At 46.6% G+C, this 23,250-nt stretch overlaps 2 protein-coding genes across 15 annotated transcripts in view; one reads left to right on the top strand and one right to left on the bottom strand.

The window, feature by feature from the left end:
• SFI1 (SFI1 centrin binding protein) overlaps positions 1-7,800 on the top strand; it is a 38,068-nt gene extending 30,268 nt beyond the window's left edge. For all 8 annotated transcript variants that reach the window (XM_035097597.2, XM_060269517.1, XM_060269515.1 and 5 more), the window contains 7 exons: positions 448-710; positions 1,359-1,454; positions 2,208-2,472; positions 3,074-3,236; positions 3,560-3,692; positions 4,825-4,927; positions 6,312-7,800. In XM_035097597.2, coding sequence (XP_034953488.2) covers positions 448-710; positions 1,359-1,454; positions 2,208-2,472; positions 3,074-3,236; positions 3,560-3,692; positions 4,825-4,927; positions 6,312-6,446 — 1,158 coding nt within the window. In that variant the 3' untranslated portion in view covers positions 6,447-7,800. The remainder of the gene's footprint in view (positions 1-447; positions 711-1,358; positions 1,455-2,207; positions 2,473-3,073; positions 3,237-3,559; positions 3,693-4,824; positions 4,928-6,311) is intronic.
• Positions 7,387-23,250, bottom strand: part of PISD (phosphatidylserine decarboxylase) — a 40,536-nt gene continuing 24,672 nt past the window's right edge. For 5 of the 7 annotated variants that reach the window (XM_035097611.2, XM_035097608.2, XM_035097609.2 and 2 more), the window contains 7 exons: positions 20,886-21,319; positions 18,185-18,350; positions 11,936-12,172; positions 11,384-11,522; positions 11,009-11,146; positions 10,240-10,400; positions 7,387-8,995 (listed from right to left, as the gene is read on the bottom strand). In XM_035097611.2, the coding sequence (XP_034953502.1) occupies positions 8,771-8,995; positions 10,240-10,400; positions 11,009-11,146; positions 11,384-11,522; positions 11,936-12,172; positions 18,185-18,350; positions 20,886-21,076 (1,257 nt within the window). In that variant the 5' untranslated portion in view covers positions 21,077-21,319 and the 3' untranslated portion in view covers positions 7,387-8,770. The remainder of the gene's footprint in view (positions 8,996-10,239; positions 10,401-11,008; positions 11,147-11,383; positions 11,523-11,935; positions 12,173-18,184; positions 18,351-20,885; positions 21,320-23,250) is intronic. The other 2 variants (XM_060269521.1, XM_035097612.2) reach the window with 2 other exon arrangements.

Raw genomic sequence — 23,250 nt, 5'->3', positions numbered from 1 at the left:
CCCCATTCTTTCTTTGGCTCTGTTCTTAATCTCTTTTGACATGCTATGTTGGATTGAAGCATTTGGGAGAGACTGCTGCTCCTCCACATTCAAAACTGGAGACTTTCCTCCTAACCATGGAGGAGTTCCTTATACAACTATCCTCCACCCCTCAAGACCAGACTTCCCCAGCCTGGTGCCCTCCAGTTATTCTGGACTATAACTTTCATTAGCCCCGGCATCATATGGCTCTGTGAGCTGGGACTGATAAGATTTGTAGTCCAAAACATCTGGAAGGACACCAGATTGGTGATGGGTCCCCAAGAAGTACAGAAATTAACAAGTTCATTCTCTCCATTCTCCCTGCCCATCCACTCCTTGCAGCAGACTGAAGGGCACACACAGCCCTCGCTTTTGCAGCACCACTTTCCCACCAACCTGCCATGTGCTTCTTCCTTGTGCTGACAGATCGCCTGCCACCGTCACCAGGCTGTCTACCGGTGTGCCATGCTCTGGAAACTAAAGGCCCTCTGCCAGAAACCCAGCCTGTCCATTCCAGGGGCCCCTCTCAAGAAGCGAGTGACATTCCAAGTGCCCGTGCCTGCTGCAATCTCAAGAGCTGGTGGAGATCTTGGAGGGAGAACGAGCCTTCGTTCCATTCCAAGGCCTGCACAGAGCGACCACCAGGCCCACATTTTCCAGGCTTCTGGAGATTCCATCCTGACTGAGCTGTGAGTAAGAGGCAAAGCTGCAACCTCCTTGCGCTCACTTCCCCTTGAGCCACCAAACTGAATTAATTGCACGTTGGCCTCCCTCATTTTGAAAGCCACTGCATATGCACAGAGGAAGGCTTCTTTTAATTTTAAAGAGTGGGGAAAGTGCAAAAGGCACTCAGCAGAAGATGGTTAGACTCTCTTATCCAGATCTCATTCTCTCTCTCTGTTCCATGCAGGGAAGGTGTCGTGCACAGGAAACTTTTAATAAAACATTGGGGATTCTCCTGGGCCATCTGCTCTCCCTAAGGCTCTGTTTGCCCATCTCCCTGGCAGTCATTTGCTGTAATAATCACCACCACCACCACCATCATCATCCTCTTGAAATTGACTGGTCTAACCAATCTTTATTACTAGCCAAAGGGCAGGCAAAGAAGGCTTGTGCCCCTTAGGATTATTGAGTGGCATGAAGTACTGGAATCATTACTCAGTTCTCAATAGCGAGCCTCAGAGTAACTGCTGGCTCTTTGGTGTTGTTTAAACTTGTAAGGCTGTAAGTAATAGGTACAGTTGCTTGAGTAAATCCATCTGTCAGTGTTCTCTAATTCTAAAAAGGGACTTTATGTTTAAGAAGGCCTCTAACCCTCCCTCCTATCCTCCCCACAGGCAGGCGGCCCGCCAAGGAAGGTTACAGCCACGTAAACCTGACTTTCTGCTGCAATCTCTGGAGAGAACAGAGCTGCCTGGTCCTGACTTGAATGGGTAGGGAAGAATGTTCAACTTTCAGACATGACAAATTAATAAATATAACTAAGACTACATAGGGCAGGCATCCCCAAACTGCGGCCCTCCAGATGTTTTGGCCTACAACTCCCATGATCCCTAGCTAACAGGACCAGTGGTCAGGGATGATGGGAATTGTAGTCCAAAACATCTGGAGGGCCGCAGTTTGGGGATGCCTGACATAGGGGCTACTCCCACCAGCCAAGTTCAGGGTCACTTTTACCCAAGACCTCTAATGAATGGGAAGATCCAGGATTACATTCTCACCCCATCTTGGTACTTAATGGATGTTCAAACTAGTATAAACTTGTGTGCCCATCAACCATCCTGTTGATGAAATAAGAAGCAAGGCTTCTTATTTGATTGCATAGAGAATTCTGAGTGCAACAGAGTACCAAACTCGCAAAACAAGACTTCTGCAACAAGAAGCTCTGATGCAACTCATAAAGCTACATGGCCACAATTCTTCATGGAATCTTGTGGGTGCCTCCCAATTCTTTGAAAACTTCTGCTTGGTTCAAAAAAGGAAAGGGCTGGGGGTGGGATAGATGGGTGGGTGGGTGGACTTAGTCCACTTTACTTTGTAGAGCAAGCTTAAAATGTGCCTGAGCTAGAAAGGTGGATTCTGGCAGCTTGGAAGGGAACAGGAAGAGGGATTTTTCCAGATTCTTCCTTGGTGTGCTTCAGATTCTTCTACATCTAACAAATCTGATCTTTGTCTTCCTCTTCTAGACTAGAAAGCCTTGCTGGGGCTTTGCAGAAAACGACTCCAAGCCACCCTCCTGCTCTGTCTACGGCCCTTTTGTCATCTGCCCAAAGCAGTATCCCTTCTCCACCCCAGTTCAGTGGCTGCCCCTTCTCAGCACCCCCACTTCCTCAGGCTGCTCCAGTGCTGTGCATGCCCCCTTGGCCAGATAGCACAGCCCTCCCAAAGCCAAAACCGGAGCTGTTGCCACCTTCCTCCTTCATGACACGGAGAAAAGAGAGGCCAGGAACGGTGAGTTCTCACACCTTGTTTGCTGCTTCATGCAGTGGTAGTGCCCTGGCCTTACACTCACTTGATCTGCCTGAGTCAAATTCCCAGTTAAGGCTGCAATCCTAACCCTTGGCTGGCAGTGGCAGACTTGATGGAATGGTGCAGTTAGCCACATCCACAGTCTAGCTAATTGCACCAACCACGGTGGAAGGAAAAAAATGCAGCAGCAGGGCTTGCTCAGTGGATCCTGGCCTGACCCCCTCTTCACCCTCAAAAGGGCCTGTTTTGGGTTGATCATATTGCAGCACTACTTGCCAGCAGGGCTGGACAGAGGGACACCACTTCTGCTTCATCCAAACCCCCTCTAGCATGGCAGATTGCTGATTTTGATTACTCTAGAAGGTTCCCAGATTCAGAAGTGTTTGCCTCTCTGTTAGCCCAGTTCTGTAGCACAGAGCATATCCCTGTATCAGTTTCTAAGGTGGGGATCCTTTTAACATAAGAACATTCCATCAAAAGGGCTTAGGGTACCTTGTAGTTTGTTTAACACCAAATCCATAAGCACAGCTCTGAGTGGTGTCTGGATAGGGTTAAATGACATTCTTGTTTTCCTGCCTTTCAGGTCGAGCCTTTGGACCTGCAGCCTGGCCTCTATTCCACAAACCCTGCAGGACCAACCACTGGGAAGGAAAAAGTGCTGGCAGACCCAAGGGCAGATTTCTTACTGCCTGAAGATTTTGCAAGGAGAGAGAGCCCTCCTCCCCATCCCACTTGCAGAAGGGCAGGTAATGATGATGGTCCTAGGAGTGACCCACTTTTCTCACTCCCAAATAGCAAAAGGCTCTATTTTTTCCTGCACAGATTTTGTTTCCTAAAGGAAGTGGGCTGCTTGTTTTGAGGCCAGTGGCTTTCCAGGTTTGTTCTCCTACCTGGGTGTAAGTGTGTGCCCTCCCATTTTTGCTTTGCTTCTACAAGAGTAAGGGGGCATGTCTCTTGTGAGATGTGTTCCCTCCCAGATGACCCACCGTTAATATGGCGGCTACAGAGAAGGGAGCAGAAGCTGCTCAGAGGGATTCCAAAACCCAGACTGTCTTCCTTTTCATTTTAGGAACCAAAGAACCAGAAAGGGCAACAGAGGGTTTTACTCAGGAGGCGCTGGCAGTTCAGAAACAGCTGGGAGCTGAGCTCCAGGTTATTGGGAAGAAAATGCAACTCTACCACCACAACCAGCAGGAGCTGAAGTATGTAGCCGAACACTACTTCTTCTCCCACTTTGCAATGCGTGTTTGGACTTTTGTGTTTCCTCTGGGAAGGAGAGATCAGTTCAGGAAATCCTAGTTGGAAGGGGCCACTGCTGTAGTGTGCTTTGTTGGTGGGTGTGCAGGGACACAATTGCCTTCCAGCACACACTTCCATGCCTCCCTTAACTGTTGCCCTCTTGTAGCACCGCCCAGTAAATCTTTCTTTTGATGACTTCAGAGCAAGTTGTAGGCATATCCAAGGGCTGGTTCCCTTCCCACACTAACAAATTCAGGAAAGGGAAGGTGAAAAATGCCCTAACCAAGGCCACAATTACCTTGTACATTTAAACCGTTATGATGCTGGCTTCCCCCAAGGAATTCTGGGAGCTGTGATTTGGTAAGAGTTTCTAGGAGACCCTTATTCCCCTCCCACAGCTACGCTTCCCAATTTCATTTAACAATCCATCCCTCTTCCCGGGGAATTCTGGGAATTGTAGCCCTGGGAGAGGAAGATGGGCTCCTAGCAATCTCGGCACCCTTAATAAACTTCAGCTTCCAGAATTATTTGGGGGAAGTAATGACTGTTTAAAGTGGTATCATTGTGCTTAAGCATTCCTGTTGCTCCTAACTGCAGGGGAGGGGAGCAAGCGTGTATGTGTGGGTGGGAGATTTATGTGAACTAGCCCTGGCCCTGTACATAGGCTCAGCCCACTCCTTTTGTCCCCACCTATTGCTGGCATGCAAAGTCTGGAAGGTTGGCCACAAGGACAGAAGAAGATTCTCTGCCATCAGTGTAATAGTTCTTATGCTCCAATTTCCCCAGTAAACCACAGTAAGGAAACATCAATAGTGCTCTGTGATTAAGTTGTTCTGTAGACAGATACTGGGATCAAGCAGGATTTGTTCAAGGCAGTCCTACTGCAGATAACGACAGAGGGCATTACTGTGAAGGCAAAGCAACTGGAGTGGATGGGCTGGGTTAACCTACCTGAAAGGTTTATAGAGGAAACATTTGCAGAGGGCTCACTTAAACCATTGCATTGGGCCTAATAGAGGAAGGTGGTAGGGATTGGACCCCCGGCCTTGCTTTAATTTGGCCAGAACAGGGCAACATTCTGGCTTTTTATTCCAGGTCCTGCCAGCGGCAGCAGCGTATTCTGCTTAAGTACCTGGAGATGAGACCAGGGGATGAAGAACAGATGGCTGTGCGTCAAGTACAAGAAGAGTTGGATCAGGTACAAACTGAAAGTTCTCCCTGCGGCCACTGAAGCAAAATTAAATGTCTGCAGAGAAATCCACACATTTCCCAAAGGGCATTGCAAAGAGTAAAACCTTTATTCCCCTGCTGCCGTCACCACTTCTGCCATTATTCTCTCAGCCTAGTGTGAAAATCTGGAGCAAGAAAGTGTTTATAGTGAGACTGGAGGGAGCCTCCATGTCCCATGATCCTCAGGGCCTGCATGACTTCTGCATTGCTCTGGGGCCCACCCCATTGCCACAAAATATCCAGATTTTCCTATTTCAGGATTTGCTTCTCATAAAGTTTTGGTGGTTGCACTTTTAAAAGAACGTATCCAACTATCTGAGGCTAGTTTCTTGTTTTTGGCAATAGGCATTACTATGCTGGTTAGTAACTACTAGAGGGTAATGATTAAATAAACTACAGTGGTGCGTCGACTTACAAATTCAATCCGTTCCGAAGGCACCTTCATAGGTTGAAAAATTCATAAGTCGAAAAGCGCCATTAAAACACGATTTCCCATAGGAATGCATTGGAAAGGGGGAAAATTGTAAGTCGAAGCAACCCCATCTAAAAATTCGTAAGTCGAAAAACCCTATCTAAAACAGCCGCGGTTTCTGTTCAGATGTCGAGAAATTTGTAAGTGTGCGGCCATTACCCCCATTCGTAAGTCGAAAAATTCGGTAGTCAAAAAATTCGTAAGTCGAGGTACCACTGTACTTGGTAGCTCAACATGCTCTGGAGGTGGTGGGCCTGTAGTATTGGAGCAAACTCCCACGAGCGGAGGTCCCTTTGGTACTGTCCATAAAATATCTGAGGGGGCTGGGCCTCCCAAAGTTGATGGGCATTGCCATTCAAATGGTGTGTGTGCACCACATCTTGTGTTCAATTAAGCGGGGTGGGGCTCACGTGCCCCCCTTATTTTATTCAAGTTGGCATCCCTGCTGTAGCAAAGCTCCCCAGTGACATTGTGTTTCTTACTCACCCTCTCACTTATGGTACATGGTTGCATGTGGCAAACAAAAAGGAGAAATACAATTTTACTTATAAATCAATATGCATCAGCTTAGTGCTTTGAAATGGCAGACTGGCGTATCTGCTTGTGAGTAAATCAAGTTTTTGTTAGTTGGAAGTTTCCACCACCCAAACTGCTTTTGAGAAGAACTGCAAAGACCTACTCCATTTGGGATTGGTTTGGGAGCTAGAGCTACCCTAGCAGTTTGTGCATGTTTTGTGTGTTGTAGCTCAAAGCAAGATTTTTGGATGAGGGAGACTAGGAATAATTTCTCGAGGGCACAGATGGCTGCCTCTCACAAGCTGGGGCCTGAGCCAGGCTGCCCCTCCAAACCACCTCTTTTTGTGCTCCTGTTTCTTTGCAGCTGAAAGTGAAGATCACTTCCCTCAAGCACATACTGGGAGAAGAGCGACAGCTAATGGAGTCCTATGTCACGCGTGTCCAGGATATTCGAGCATCTCTTGGCACTAAAGCATCTTGGACTCACTTGTTTGCATAATATGCAGTAGGATGGCTGGACGTTGTCCCTTTGCTATGCAGGAGGTGGGGGTGGCAGAGGAGCCTCCACCCCGTTAGCTGTACAAACACTGGTGGAGGCTGCAATCCAATATAACACATTTACCTGGGAGTAAGTCACATTGACCTGCATAGGATTGCACTGCAGGTAGTTGGCATGTCTCTTTACAGCAGTCTAATGTTTTCTTTTAAAAAGTCAGCCACAGTAAGTCATTCATTTTTATTTTAAAACATTTTCAATTAATGAGTTAATGTCCTTAAGTTGTACATTTTGACATACAAAAATACTGTGCTACTGATACAGTTGAAAAATTAAATGGATTCTCCGTGCAGGAGAAATTCACAGCGTCACTAAGAAACCCACTCCCATTTTGCTTAGGATCAATGTGACCTCCTCTGGCTCTCAGCAGCCTCAGGCCCCCACCACAATCTCCTCCCCTAGACCGGGAAGTTCATCCAGCAGAATTCCCTTGTCCTCAATAAGCAGCAGAACCTTCAGTACCGCTCTGCAAGCAGAGTAACAAGAAATTAAAGCTCAAAGAGGAGCTGGCAAAGCAGCCAAGTGGAAGCAATGGATGGAGCAAAGTTTACCCCCTTCGGGTAATGCACTAATAATGATGCACTAATAGAGGAGCTGTGACTCATCATTCTATCCTATGGTTAAACAGGCCAGTTAGCTGGTTAGAAAACCCACCTTCACACTGTGCAAAGATAGGAAGGATGGATGACCAGCCATCATCACCAAGGCCACTTCTCTGCCCTTCATCAGCATCAGAGACGGGAACCACTATCATTGGAAACATCCATGCCTCAAATGGCACACGCCTCGAAGACTTGCTCATTTTTTTCTAGCAGTCACAGTCTTAAAAGTGCCTTGGCTTCTTTTCTTATGGCTGTGCTCGTTAAAAGGGGCAGCTTCTCTCGTGTGTGTGTGTGTGTGTGTGTGTGTGTGTGTGTGTGTACAAGGTAAGACTAAAAGCAAAGAAAGCATAAGGAGGAGGAGGGATGCCGTTTTAAAACCAAATGAGCTCAACACTCCTGAGCCTCAGCCATGTTCACAACTTGGTTTCTTAAGGTCAAGAACAAAACACAGACATCATAAATAAACCAATCCCTTTTCAACTGCCCCCCCCCCTTTGGCACCAATTTCTAAGAATCCCCTCCCAGGAAAAAAAGGCATAGTAAGTTTTAAGATTCCCCTTATTATTGGTCTACACAGCAGTGCTTAATGTTTTGCCACTGAACCCCACTTGGATGTGTGTGGGATGAAGGTTCAGAATATAACTCTCAAGCTGGCTTTGGCAAATTTGGCCTTTAAGTATTTTGCAAGTCCAGCAGAGTGGGAAAAATGGTTAACACACATGAGAAAAGGAGGATTACTCCTTTTGCTTTTGGGCTGACAGGATCTTCTCCCCCAGTCCTTGAGTTCTGGCAAGTTGGCAGTAGCTGCACAGGGAGAAGAAAGAGGCTTTCACTGCTGTCCACAGCAAGAGACTTCCCACTGCCTTTGCAGAGAAAAAATAATAAATTTGGTTTCTTTCACGTCCCCAGCTTAACAAGAGACTAGATATTTCCCATATAAAACAAAAAAAGATTAAGGCCAGAATAGCAATACAGAATGGCCGGGTTAGAGTGAGCTCGAGCTACAAATAGGTTTCTTAAAAACAAAAACAAGATCAAGTCAAATGTGGAATGTGGACACAGTGTTTGAGGTTTAAAAATACAGTGCAGACTTCTGCTTTAAAGGGATAGTACCAGATTTATAAGAGAGGTTTCTAAAACAATGGCACACCCAGATGAACTCTTTAACGTTTCTATATTCCACTCTGCTGAGTCTCCTGGTTTTGGCATTGGACTGTTCAGTCTGGTGTGAAACATAAATTGAGAATACAGCTGGGTGAGAGACGTGATTAGAAAATATGGAGCATGGGTCAATCTGACAGTATCCCTTGAAAGCAGGAATCTCTGCTCTCCTTCCTCCCTCTGGCTGCAGCATTTCAACCAAGACTTCATCGTTTGGTGCAAAAGCAGGCTGAAAATGGCGTCTTGGGGAGAAATGTCTATTTCTGCAGGCACAGGGAAGAAGCAGAAAAGCCACCCTGGTCAACATTCTTAAAGGCCACAATCCCTGATATGTCTGCAGCTCTCATGGTGGGAATGCACTGCTGGCATCCCCCTGTTCTAAGAACAAGGGGGCTTTAGTTTCCTCACTCAGGTCCTGCTGAGCAATACTCCCACCTTAGAGAAACTTTTCCTTTTACGAATTGAGTCCCTGTTGCATATAAAAAGCCCCCCTGACAGTGGAGTCTAGAGAGATCCTAAGGCCTCTCCAAAGCGGATTTTCTGGCCAGGCTTCAGATAAAAGTTAAAGTCCTTTGGTGCCTCAAAGATCAGGACGATGGTTGAGCCTAGATTAAACTCTCCTAAATGTTCTCCCTTCCTCATGGGGATGCCCTCATGATTGTTGTTGTTTACAAAGCTGAAGTCGTTGTATGAGCCTTTGCTGTAGCTGGGGCTATTTGTACGCAGATCCTGCACATGGAGATAAGAGAAGAGGTGTTACATAAGGACTCCAGAAGGGAAGCAGGTAAATGCCTTGCAAAGAAGCTTGTAACGTTTTGTTGCTCAACCACTGGCTACTTTAGTCATTTGTGGGTGAAGTGCAGGGAGAGGAGGGGCATTTTTGTGGTGCCTGCCTGCCTGGTCACCATAAGAAGGTTCTTATTCACCATGGGCAATGAGCCAAGAGGCTACTTAAAACCACCTCGCTAATGGCCCAATTTGCATATATTCACAGTGACACAGTTGCCACCAAAACCACACCAGCCTCTTTCCAGGAACCTATGAATTGTTCGCAGGAAGCTCAAGAACACCCACTCCCACCTGACTGAAGTTGCACTCAGTTCCATAACCAAGTTGAAAACTTGGGAGCAGAACAAAGAAAATCAATTCAACTGCAGTGGTGCCTCGCAAGACGAATTTAATTCGTTCTGTGAGTCCATTCGTTTTGCGAAAAATTCGTCTTGCGAATCGCGGTTTCCCATAGGGATGCATTGGAAATTATTTTTTTGCCCATAGGAATGCATTAATTAAATTTCAATGCATTCCTATGGGAAACCGTGATTCGCAAGACGATTTTTTCGCAAAACGCATTCGTCTTACGAGTCACCATCAGATCGCAAGACGCATTCGTCTTGCAAGGTATCACTGTATGCAAAAGGAGGTAAGGGCACTCACTCCCTGGAGAATTAACAAGAAATGGTTTTAAGGTTCCTCAGGAGCTGGGATTATTACAGTCATTTAATATGTCCCAAGTGATTGCTCACAGGCTGGGCAAGTGATCTCACCATCAACATGACTCCCTGAAAATATTAAGCAGCCTTTTACCAGGTTCAGGCTATTTGTCCACTTCCTCTGACTGGCAACAGCAGCTCCTGGGAGGGGGAGAGTTCCCTCCAACAGGGAATTGGGTTGCCCTTTCCCATCACCTGCTGCCACCTGGTCCTTTTTTATTGCCAGAGATGCTTCCAAGGATTGAACCTAGGAACCTTTTCATTCCTACCACTGAGCTCTGGCCCCTCCTGCGTAATGTCTTGAGCAGGCCCTTATCCAGAAAAGGTCTAGGGTCCTGAGTTACTTTGGAAACTGCGAAGGTGGGACAGCAACAGGCAGCTCAACACAGTTCAAATGTCACCGTTCCACTTGCACTCTAAATGGGGGGGGGGCACATGGGACAATGACTCCTCCCTCTCAAGTGTTTGAAAGGCTCGACTCACCTGATCAATATAGATGCGGATTGATCCCACATTTTGGGCTCCTACTGCAGTCAGAGAGAAAAAACCGTGCTTCCAGTAGCCACTAAGTACAACGCGTTCATTATGGCAGAAGAGTTCTTTGATCCAGCGAGCAACCCCTGGATTCACAGACATCAGGGAGCCTATGGGGAGCAAGGAGAGAAATGGGCAGAGCCACCCTTTTATTCCCCCAGCCACTGTTGGCAGGATGAAAGCAAATTCTCAGAAACAGCTTAAATGAATAAGCTTTTAGCTCTGTAAGACGGTCTTCCTGCATTAAGACACAGGTGAGGCTTTGGGCTGGAGAGTGGAAAGGGGCAAGATGGAGAAGCCCCAAATTGTAAGGCATGACATCATTTATTACCTGGTAGTTTTAAATTTTAAGTTAGTTGCCTAGGAGCAACAAACATTGGTGTACTTTTGCAAGGGCAATAAGGGAGGGAGGGAATACAATCACTCAAAATCCTGCAGAAATAGTAATTTGAGAAGCACTTAGAGATGGGATCACTTGCTATTTTAAAAAGGCAAATTCATTCAATGCCTTTTACATTTTGAACACTTCCTAGTAAATCGTGCTGCTTTTCAAAGGAAGGAGGATGACCAGCATCAAACTACTCTTGGTTCAGGAATTACTGGATTTTACATAGAATCAGAGTTGGAAGGAACTTGACTTCACCAACAAATATTTATTAAAATGCAGTGTTCAGCAGCACCATTTCACTGCTTGTGTATCTCTGGAAACCTGGCCTACCTGGGAAGTGACGCCGGTGAGACACTTTCCAGTCAGTCGGTGAGTGGAAGCAGTGGTAGTCTCCAGGCGCCAGGTAAATCACACAGTGATAGAGCTCATTGCAGTCCTTTGTTACCAGCTGCTTTTGGAATGAGGAGGCTGGAAGAATAATGAGTAAAATGGCTTTTGAGGCTTCAACACAATGTACAAAACAGGAAGGTAGGCAGCTGTAGGTGCGACAGAAGTAGCTGCAGGGAGGAAGAGGAAGGGGTGGCTCAATGACTGCCCAGTCAGGGCCCAATGCAGCTATTACATGGCATCCAGTGGTTGGTCCTTTGCAGATCCCAAGTCCAGTGGAATGATGCTGAGCCCCAAAGTGTGCCTGTGTGCACTTACCTGGCTTGGTTTTACAGTTCTCTTTATCAGCACGAGGACCCAGGAAGGACTCTAGCGAGTAAGTGATGCCTTTTACTTGCTCCACTTCACAGTTCTTCACTTGTCCAAAGCTGAGAATCTTGCCATCGGATGGACTGATCTACAGGGAGCAAACAGCACAAAAAAATCTTGTGTTACCATTTGCCACTTCTCTAAACACACTTGCTTTTTTAAAAAGATTGTATCCCACTATACTATTCAGAAGATGATCAATGATTTTTAAAAACCCAACAGTTCTAGAACAATCCACAATGCAACCAAAGCATAGATCAAAATATTGGCATAAAAACCACAAAGCAGCCATCAGAATTAAGCATCAAAACACCAGAAAGAGGCCTTTTTAAACAGCCCATATTCATTAGCTCCAGTGAATCAGGTGTGATGCAGTTAACTTGGCATAGAAACCCATCTAAAGGTTGGATGGGAGAGAGCCTTGATGGTGTCTGTCAGCAGTGAGGCTACTGCTTCTCCATAAACTCAAACACCAGTGCCCCTCACATCTCTGCCACTTACCATACTGTGGATGCCGCAGACGGGTCGGGCTTGGGGCTTTAGCTTCCGCCTGAAGAACTCACTAAGGTTTCTGTAGTGGTGAAGGTCTTCCACAGCAGCCTCCTTCATGTTGACACCAAACGTCCAGATGTATAGGCTGAGGACCGGCTTCCGGAGCCAGGTGGGCAGCTCAACACTGTTCAGGCGCCCCCAGGCTCGGGAAAGAAGTCGTGTTGGCACAGATTTGTACAGGGAAACCTAAAAAACAGAGGAGGAAGATGGGAGCTACTTCATGACACCTGCTCACCTGAAAAATACAACTGAAAACCCACCCTTGGCTAAAATTTTTTAATGCAAGAGATCAGAGACTGCTGGTGGAGGGGTATGTTGGGAGGAGAATGTAATTTCCCATGCACCCTCTACTGATCTACAGAGGTGGAAAAAGGCTTGATGTAAAAAAGCTGGCAATTAAAGGCTAATTAACACGGGGTTCTTACACACACAGCAAAACACCCAAATAATGATCATGGCAGCTTCCACATTTTGGTCTAACCATGAAAACTTCATTCATAGAATCATGGAATTAGAAGGGACTACAAGGATCATCTAGTCCAGGGTTTCCCAAACTTGGGGCTCCAGTAGCTTTTGGACTACAATTCCCATCATCACTGACCACTGATCCAGCTAGCATGGGATGATGGGAGGTGTAGTCCAAAAACTGCTGGAGACCCAAGTTTGGGAAACTGATAGTCCCAACTCCCTGCAATGCAAGAATATTTCACCTAGTCTGGGGCTTGAACCCACGACCCCGAGATTAATGATCTCATGCCCTACCAACTGAGCTATGTTGTGAGCTCATAAGCATATGCACCTCAAATAGATGACTGGTTCTCTCCCCTGGATTAGGCAGTGAGGTTGGGAGGAGAGGCAACTCAGCAGCTGCTAACAACATTCGAAAGGGCCTCATGTAGCTTCAGGATGCCCATCCACTGGGGGCCACCATGAACAATTTTACATCTCTGAGGATGTTGTGTCTTGGCAAAAGTATATAGGAACAGCAGTAGCCACCTAACACAGTCGGGCCCTTAGTCCATCTAGCTCAGTACTATCCACGCTGACCAGCAGCAACAGCTCTCCGGGGATTCAGCCTCAGGCGTCTCACCCATTCCAACATGGAGATGCTGCTCTAGACTGAACCTGGGACCTTCTCCATGCAAGGCAAATGCTCTGCCACTGAACTGCAGCCCTTCCCCAAAGTAACAGTTCCCTGACCACTGCACTGGAAAAACAAACCCATGGAGCTTGTGCACATTCTCAAGGAAGGATAGAAGGGGCTAGTGGTGGCCCAGTATCCCTTCTACCCCTAAATAACTTTTTGGGCTAGCAAGGACTTTGTGGCAGCACAAGCAGCTATCCTGGATATGATGCAGGGGGTGGGACTTGCCCCTAGAACAAGGAGGCCATGGTTCCATTTGCACCAGCACCCAGACATTGATGCGAGAATCCTGCATTCTGCTGCTTCTGTGCAACTGGAACACATCTTAGCTATATTCCTAATTAATTGCTGTGACTGGCAAGGAGGAGGTTGCTTTGTGTTCTGTGGGGGGGGGGGTTTGCTAGCTGTAAAGCAGGGATAAGATCTAGGTCAGAACAGGGTGGGAATAGGTTAAAATTCTGCAGGATTATCTGTAGGCAGCAAGGCCTGAGGAAATTGCGGTAGCTAATTCCTTCAAATCCCCCCCTGGTTAATCCTGAAACCCTTGGCATTCCTCTTGAGGGACGCAGAGCAGGGAAAAGAAAATCTCTCAACATGGCAGAGACTTTAGAAGAGCCATGCCACTGTTTGTAAATTGCTTACCGAAAAGAAAAGAAAAGAAATAAGCAGAGCATCACAAAACTAGCCAGAATGGATCTTCCAATAGCAAATCCTGCCAAGCTAACTTTATCCCCCTTGATAAAGATCATGCTCTCATTAAATCAGCTTGGTACCCTCCAGGTGTTTTGGACAACAACTCCCATCAGTCCCAACCGACACTTGGAAAGGAGGAAGCTATCTGGAATGGGAATGTCCAAATACAGTACACCTCAAGCTGTGGAAGGGTGTGGGTAGGGTGTCCTTGAGAAGGACAGAGTGTCAGGATAATGATAGACCATCTGCTTTACATGCAGAAGATCCCAGGCTCAATCCCCAGCAGGTAGAAGCTGGGACTGTCCCATCTTAAACCCTGGAGAACTGCTGCTGTCAGTCAGCATAGAGTCGTAGACAATACTGAGCTAGATAGACCAATGGTCTGACTGCCCTTCTGATATTTTGAACTACAACTCCCATCCACCCCAGTCAGCATGGCCATTGGTCAGGGATGGTGGGAGCTGTAGTCAAAAACCCCAGAAGGTAATGCATTGGTTGTGCCACGCCAGCCCTTCTAGTATGAGTTCCTGTGGCTATAAGGGCAGTCTATAATTAGGCACCAATATTTCAGGTCAGGGGTCATTACTTTAGGATAAGTACAGAGACTGCTGGTATGATGAAAAGGTCTGGCTGGTGCACAGGTGCAGCCTGGCTGCTATCATCACGGCTTTCTGGCTTAGGAAGGAAGAGCAGGGTTCCCCAGCAGCCACTTCCACAGACCTATTCTCCTGCATCTGCAGTTTCCTACATAGCTAGCTATTGGCACAGCCATGTCAGGCGAGGAACAATGCCTAGAGGAGGGGTGGGGGAGGTGTCTAGGGTTGTATTTGCTCAGCTGAGTTCAGAGGGAAAATGCTTGGAACTGTGCTGTGATCATGGCACACAGAAACACCAGCCTGTTGCCACTGCAGCTTGTACACTCGGGATAATACAGGACAACTCTTGTCCTTTCACTGGGGACGGCATGAGTTTAGAGATTTTCAACATTTCTAATTATGAGGATCCTCATAAGAATAGGAAAATATTTATCTTTCTCCTTAAAAGAAACGCCACTTTATTTCACTCATCAGAACACTCTGAAAACTGAGCCAGGAAGCAGAAAGAAAGCTACTTTTTATATCTCCTGAATTTTTCAATCTCCCTTAGGGTGTGCAACCCATCTGAAGCACTTGGGGTTAATGTGCTGGTGTCATCTGGGTTTCAAATGTGCACTTCAGCAACCTGGTGGGTTAGCCAGGGGGCAAAGTTTAACTGGTGATAAAGACCACATACTCAAGATGGCAACTGATACAAACGAACTGGTTTGCTGATCCACAATCCTTCGTTCAGAAAATAATATTATCCTGCATACAGAAGATAATATTATGACCTTCAAAGAAAGACTAGAAATCTAGTATAGCAATATAGCAGTTAGAAAATAATATGGATTCAGAAGAGCATTATAATTGCCTTGACTAAGCAATCAGAGTACAGTAATTTGAATAAGAATCCAAGACTTATTATTCCCTATCCTTACTTTCTCCAGCGCAACTATTATTTAAAATGATTTCCAAGTTCCCTACAGTATATCAGAATAAAGTTGTCAGGGGCCAATGAGTCTTGTGGTCTGAGCAAGTACAGGAGGGAGAATCCCCCTGCGTTACTAATTTGCAACTGTACCAGCTTTTATGTCAATTTCATCACTTAGGTTGGTGACCCTACCGAAGTAATAGATTAAAGGTAAGGAGACCCCTGACCATTAGGTCTAGTCATGTACGACTCTGGGGTTGCAGCACTCATCTCGCTTTACTGGCCGAGGGAGTCGGCGTACAGCTTCAGGGTCATGTGGCCAGCATGACTAATCCGCTTCTGGCGAACCAGAGCAGCACATGGAAAAGCACTTTGAGGTGCTTTTGAACTGCTAGGTTGGCAGGAGCAGGGACCCAACAACGGGAGCTCACCTTGTCACGGGGATTTGAACCACCGACCTGCTGATTGGCAAGCCCTAGGCTCTATGGTTTAACCCACAGCGCCACCCGCGTCCCTCCCAAGTAAAAGATTGTGGGAGCCCGTAATATGAGTAGCAGAAAGTGTAACTGGGACCTGTAGCTCTGTAGAACAGTAGCTCAGTAGTAGAGCACTTGCATTGCATAACGAAGCCCTCAGGTTTGAGCCTCAATGGCAGCATCTCCAGGTAGGGCTAGGAATGTCCTCAGCTTGGAACCCAGGAGAGCCACTGCCAATCAGTGAAGACAAAACAAAGGCTGTTTGCTATGTTCTTATGTTCCCTTTATTTTTTTGGCAAGCCTTTACTGGGGTCACCTTGACACATTCCAACATACTCTTGAAAAACAACTCACTTGTGCTACTGCTCCTTTTACTATCTTATTAGGAATGAAGCTTTCTTTAACCTTACATCTGGTCCATATAATCTCCCAAGATCTCACATTAATTGCCACTGTGGTTCACCAAACATTTCTATCAGTTGAACTTTTTCAATTACAGTGGTGCCTCGCTTAACGAATGCCCTGCTTAACGAAATTTCCGCTTAATGAAAGGATTTTTTGAGCGGAGGTTGCCTCGCTAGACGAATTCGTTTTATGAAAAATTTGTCTAGCGAATCGCAGTTTCCCATAGGAATGCATTGAAATTCAATTAATGCGTTCCTATGGGCAAAAAAAATTTCAAAAAAATTTCAATGCATTCCTATGGGATTCGCTAGACGAATTTTTCGTTATAAGAAAAGACCCATGGAACGAATTAAATTCGTCTAGCGAGGCACCACTGTATTGGGATCCATTTTGGTTCATCATGTGTTCTCTGATATTTGCCAGGTAAGTTCCTCAGGCCTAGAAGGCCCCAGGCTAACTCAGGGCCACTAGCTTGCTACACACATACACTCTGTTCTTTTCAGGTGAGCTTCTGCTCTACCATTTGGAAACAATGAAAAGCTACACATTTGGGAAGACCACACACTGTAACAGACGTCATGCCATTAAAAACTGCTGGTGGGCTATGCATTAGCCAGCAGCTCCTTGTCAGTAGATTCTGTTCTTTTAAGCATCTCCCTGCCATCACCCCTTTTTATTCACAGTTCTGTTTCAGAAGCATGCAACAGGCCCACTTCAGTTTGGAAGGTGGGTGTTCAAATGTAGAGTGCTGCCTCCCTAGAGGGAAAACAGACAATCTGAAGGGAAGGCTGTTGGAGGCAACTGTTGAGTGGCCAAAATCAGTTTAATAGAATTCAATATTCTGCAGTAGAGGAGAGAGAAAATAATCCCTCTGCCTGCCTAGCCTACTTTACAGGGTAGTTGTGACCAGGGCTTTTTTTCTGGGGGGGTACGCATACCCCTAAACATTTTGTGAATCTTTGTACTTTTGTCCATTTACTGTATTTACTTTTCCCAATTTGAACTATAAAATGGTGATTTTCTTGAGTCAAAATGAGAGAACTGTACCCCTAAAAATTTTTAAAGAAAAAAAGCACTGGTTGTAATGATAAAATCAAAGAACCTCCATATACTCCACCCTGAGCTCCCTTGAGAAAAAGGGATGTGAGGTTTATAGCCATGACTGCCTGCTCATAAGATTCTCTTGCGGCTGCCTGAAATGGACTTAAGATGAAGGAGGAAAGTCAGCTTTAAAATAAGAGTAGTTGGACCGAAAAGCAAGTGAGCAATAGCCACTCTGAAGATCACACTAATGATTTTTCAGCTAATTCTTCTACTCAGCAACACTATTCCCATTTTTAAAAAGGTGGGGTGTGTGTGTGAATGAAATGGCTGTGAAGGTAGGCTCCTGCCCAGCTGTTTCCTGGCACTACACAACTATATTCAAAATAACTGCACAATATGCTTGTAATACCAGCATGACTAAGGCACAAATGGCTTGTTTTAAAAACTCCTATACTATACAAGTTGACAGTGTCCTTTCATGTATTGCACACCTGCAGAGGTCTGGCACAGACATGTTTGCATGAAGGGATGCAACAAAGCATTCCTGCAACATGTGCAGCTTCAATCTCCCAAAATATCACAGTGCCCATTGAGGGTCCCTGCCCTCTCAGCAGCCATGGATGGCGTAAGCAAACATCCATCTTCACATAATGCACCTTGGCTTACCCAGCATTTTCCTCTCATTCTCTCTCTAGGAGCTGACTCCACATAACGTCCACACATGAGGTGAAATTATCCACTGGAAGGAAATGCTCTCCAAGCACAGAAGCTCCACTATGCAAGATACTAGTGATGGGATTGAGAAAGGGGTGGCAGGGGAAGGGCTCCATATGCCAGCTCTACTTCAGCCTTTTCTCCCTGCTAACAGCCACCCTCCTCCTCCAAATAAGGCATCAGAAAGCGCAGTACAAACCTGCAAGCACTTACCCTGCTCATAGGCCTCCATCTCACTCTGGTCAAGGGTTTAAGAGCACCAAAAGGCAGAAGGTAATAGAGAATAGTCAGAGGCCAAGAACGGAGTTTCAGAGCGGGCCTAGACATACAGCTCAGCTGGCCCAACCTCCGCCTCAGGGCCAGCTGGGGAAATTGCAACCTGTAGGATCACACACACACACACACAAAACGGTCAGCCAACTTGAGCTCAGGCACTGATGACTCTCAAAAGTCAAGCACCTGGTCAGTCAGAAGCACCTCTCTTTGGACATGGGAACATCTCTACCTACCACCTGCCCATCCACCCGCTCTTGCTCTTTCCAAAAAATAAAAGGCCAGGAACGAATGTGAGAGTGTACTTGCTACTCAGCAGTTGTTTCAGAAGGGAAGCAAGGCTGTCTTTAGGCTGACCTGCCTAAGCCACATTGTACTTTTTAGAACCACTCAATAAAAGGCTTCGGCCATAATCCACTAGAAAGAAAGAAAGGACACATTTGGAAAAGACAGAATACTCTCTAAAATATAACTCAGTGTGGACATGGAAATTGTCTGCAGCAAAAGAGCTGTAATGGAGGATGGCAGAGAGGCATTCTTACCAAGTAATGGAAGGTCTGCTACCTTCCCACTGACACTGCTGTAGGATGAATCCAACATGGCCCCAGCCTTGTTCCCTGGTATTTAAGAACCCGTATTTCTGTGAGCCTTGCAGTAATCGTACCCAAATTACTACTGTGTACAAAAGAACAGAGGGTGCTTCCTGCCTTTCTTTTTGGGTCCCAAGGAAACTTTGTCAGGCAAATCCTAGTGAAGGGCTACAGCAGGAGCTGCTAACGCTAGAAGTTACCAGCCAGTAGCAGGTCCTGCACAGAGCCAGGTATGGGGTCCTACGGCAGCAGGGCTGCCTGAAACCAGGAAAATGTTACATCCTGAGCCATCCAGGGAGACCAAAAGGTCTCGCCTAAAGCAGAACACACCTGCTACTAAGCACCAAAGGTTCACCCCACTTCCAGGGTGGTTATAAAAATTCTAAGGTCTCAAATATAGAATAAATGTTCATAAATGTAGAAGGCAAACACATACATAAATATATAAACTACGTGTTGGAAATAGTACAGGAGTGCAATCCTGAAGCCATTTTGACTCTCCCAAATTGATCTCAAATATTTCTCTGCGAGGAGGAGGGAAATAAGAAAAGCTTTCCAATTGTCTTTGGACTGTAGGGGCTTACATCTCCCTGCAAATACAGTCTGGCAAGTATCTGTTAAATTATCAATATGTGTAAGAGATTCAGGAACTAAGTGTTTATCATTTCAAAGGAATGGCCAGGCAACCCAGAAAATGCAACCAAGTAAGGCATTATCAGGTATCCTGGCAGAAGGGAGAGAAGCAATACTCTCAAATTTCTGCTGGAGACCGCCTCCTTCTGTGATGTATGTATGATGTTTTGGGGGGAGGTCTTGGGTTACAGGGTGGGCAATTTCAAAAGTCTTTATAGGGGCTTGCACACCATTGTTCTGGGTCTCTCCTACCTCATTGCAAGGAGGGGAGGGAACTCTGTTGCAACAGAAACATAAAGATCTGCCTTGCTTTCTAAGGACTTAGGGGACTTTGTCCCTTGGGGAGTTCAGCAGCAAAAGCCAATCTCCTTATTTTTTCCTATAACAAGTCCCTGGGCCTTCATAAAGTCAAGGGTTTCTACACCTCTTGCCATGGGACTGAGGCCAGAGGAACCTCTCATTGGACAAAAGCAAAAAAAAAGATATGACTGGGAGAGACCATTTCTGTTTTGATTATTCTTTCTGGACAGGTAATTCTCTGCTTTTCTGTTTTAAATTGTCTGCATTTTTGGAACAACAACAACTGAATAAACCTCCACTTGGCTGCAGCCACTGGCACTTCAATCTCCTTTGACCCTAAAAGTGATCACTTGCTTAGTAGGCCTGTTCCTTGCCCACAGACAGTCCAACCTATATCAGGGAGAAAAGAACCCATTCCTTTACTTCCTTCTAAGGAGGAAGCGGCAAGAGAGCTATGGGACGCTCCCAAGCACACATTCTGGTCAGGATCTGGACCCAGAGTGAAAATTGGGGAATATGAGTGCTTTGGGGTCCTGAGTAGGTCAATGAAGGCTCAAGCAATTCCCCACACATAAGGGGCAGCCAGGTTTCCTTCGGGCCAAAGGAGGGTAAAGTTTACCAATCTTCAAAGGGAAGCAGGGCCAGGGGGGCTGTAATGGGGCCTCATGGATGCTGCTCAGCCTCCTCTCACTGGCTTGACCCACAGAGGGGATTTCCAAAGAGCTCAAAGAAAAAGATGCCTCTCTCTTGCCTCCTTCTTCTTCCTCCATCTCCCCCCTTTCACTGCAGACAATCATGGGCCAATCCCCGCAGAGCTGCAGCTAGCTGTAAAGCATCCTTGTTTGCCCCCACATGGCCCTTCTTTTCCACACACACCCAGCTGCTTGATTTCACTCTTGCCCCACTCCTCAAAAAGTCTTGGAAGGGGGAAAGGATGCCCAACTCCAGTGCAACACCCACTTTGACTGTCAATCAAGCGCATAAAGAGCTTGGGAGTAAATTGGGCCAAACAAAGGTTTTGCAGGCAGCTGCCACTCTTCCCCCCTCCCTCCCTCTCCTCCCCCCTCCCCCTTCCTTCCAGCACCTTCTGACAAAGCAAAACATATGCTAGACAGTACCTGAAACGGGCTCTCCTATTTGGGGTGCCCCCACCTGGGCCCGGATTTTCCAGCTGCGGGTGCTGCTCCCCAGCACAGCTGCCGCTGCTGCCACCATTCCCTGAGCTCAGCCTCCGGACATGAATTCTAACTTTGTGGAGGTTGCAGCAAGAACGAGGAGGGTTAGATAAAGCTTTGCAGCATCTCACCATTTCCCTGAGTTCAGCTCTGGTCCCTGCAGGGTGCTTGACTGACACATCGTCCTCTTTCTTTCTCTCTCTCAATCTTTCTCTTCCTTCCTCCTCTCTTCTGCCTCTCTTTACCTCACTCACTTCTGGGCACAAGAGGGAAAGGTGCGATGTCACGGCTCTCAATTTCCCCTGCCGCCGCCGCTGGCTGCTGGTCTTCCCTCCTCCGATCTGCCCCTGTCTCTTGCCCTCTTAGGAAGGTCTCAGCTATTGCAAACAAACAAGCATTGTGTCACAGTCCGACATCCTCCTGCAGAGACAAAAGCAAGCCCTTCCCACATGCCAGCCCTGCGCTCTGAGGCTCTGCTTCAGCCAGGGGCTGCCATTGGAGCCGTGCTCCAGCGCCAACGAATCTGGAGCTGCCTGTGAGGACCGATGCACTATTGTCAGAAGTGCAGCCCGCCAGCCCTGCACATCTCTCCCTATAGTCAGGCTGAATGCAAGCGAGCAGGCGGAGAGGGGGGAGGGGAAGGGGAAGGGGAGGGGGAGGGGAAGGGGAGGGAAGGGGGAGGCAATCCCAGCTATGACTCTGCAGTGCAGCAACTCCATCTCCCTCAGTTGTGTGCTGCTGTTCAGTCAGGTCTGCATGCAGCACTCATGTTGCCAGATAAACATCTCCTGCCCACATTGCCCAGCCAAAGCACACACCACTCCAAGCAGGGAGGGAGCCTCCCATTGCAGACAAGAGGAATGCCCCCCACTGAGCCTGGAGGAGGCCCTCTATCGCATGCTGCACAGCTAGGAACAGATGGAGGCCATAGGAATCAGCCATCTCTTCCCCAAGAAATAGGCAAAGGCAATATATTAAGCAGATTCTTAAAAAAAAAAAAGACTCAGGAGGCACATATGAATATGAATATTCACAAGTGCACATTGTTCTTTCTCTCATTTCCCAAAGGCTGCACCTCAAAGCCTGTGACTACTCAGGTCATATTATAGACTAAACCTGGGCGGTAAGAGGAGGACTGACCAACCATGGAAGTTAAGAGGGCCAGAGGCACAGACCAGAATAAACCTGCTTATATTGGACTTCACTCTCAAAGTAACAGCCAAGCAATGTAGAGTTGTTTAGTCAAGAAACAATGTTTAGTAAGAAAACCATTAACTTCATTACTGGTCCCTGACACAGCCAAAATGCAGAAATATTTGCTTATTTTGGACAGGAAGTTGGTATAGAGAAGCAAGTCCTTCTTATTTAACTAATGGCCACACAGATATCCCCTATTTCTTAAATTCATCCAACATGTACACTTGAACACTGCCCATGATTTCAAGGAAGCTTATTTCCACATCAATACCAGTTCGCACCACATTTGAAGGCCATCGTTGCTGGACAAAACTAATGGCACCAGTTCTTCCTGTACAATCCTCACTGTTAAGAATGTGAGTTACACAAGAGCATTCATTTCTTACTGTTTTTTTCTGGTTTTCCATTAATTCTCAGCCTTTACCATTGCTTCAAATTTATAGATAGTGACACAGTCTGCATTCTAAATTAGATTACTATTATCTTTCTATGCACATGTATCCCACCCCCTCCTTGCACCCCGCCAGATTCCAGAGCTGCCTTTGCTGATTTGGTGCCCTCCAGATATTTTAGAATACAAGTTCCATCAGCCCCAGCATCCTTGAATGGCTGTGCTGGTTGGGGCTGATGGGAGTTGCTGTCCAAAACATCTGAAGGGCACCAGGCTGCTCTAGAACATGACTCCTTCTGGTTGCTAAGGCCCAAAGAAAGAAAAGGATCCAAGCAGACAAAGGACCCAGCAGCACAACCACAAAGTAGGAACCAAAGGCAGCATTTCAAAATCAGCAAAACTGCCAAATACAGCAGGGCTTTCCTGGGTCAAATGGCAATGGTTTGTTAAAATATCTCTGTCTATCAATCAATTAACCTCTTCTTTCTTTCCGTTATATTTGCAAATAAAAAGCAGGGTGGAGTGCACTTTTAAGGGCTCCACCCCCAGTTCAGCTCTCTAGCCTCCTCTCACCTAGCAAATGCACCCAGGCACTCCTAGGACACAATGACCACACAGCCTTGTGCCACCCAACTGCTGGCACTGCTCTGTCTGGGGCAACAGCTATAGCAACGGGCCTGGCAAGGAGTGATAGGCCTCCTTAGCCAGCAGCCACTGCAG

Source organism: Zootoca vivipara, chromosome 17 (genome assembly GCF_963506605.1).
Source record: "Zootoca vivipara chromosome 17, rZooViv1.1, whole genome shotgun sequence".
In the NCBI taxonomy this organism is placed as follows: Eukaryota; Metazoa; Chordata; class Lepidosauria; order Squamata; family Lacertidae; genus Zootoca; species Zootoca vivipara.
Note: the sequence above shows the minus strand (reverse complement) of the source record. Positions and strands in the feature narration are given on the sequence as shown.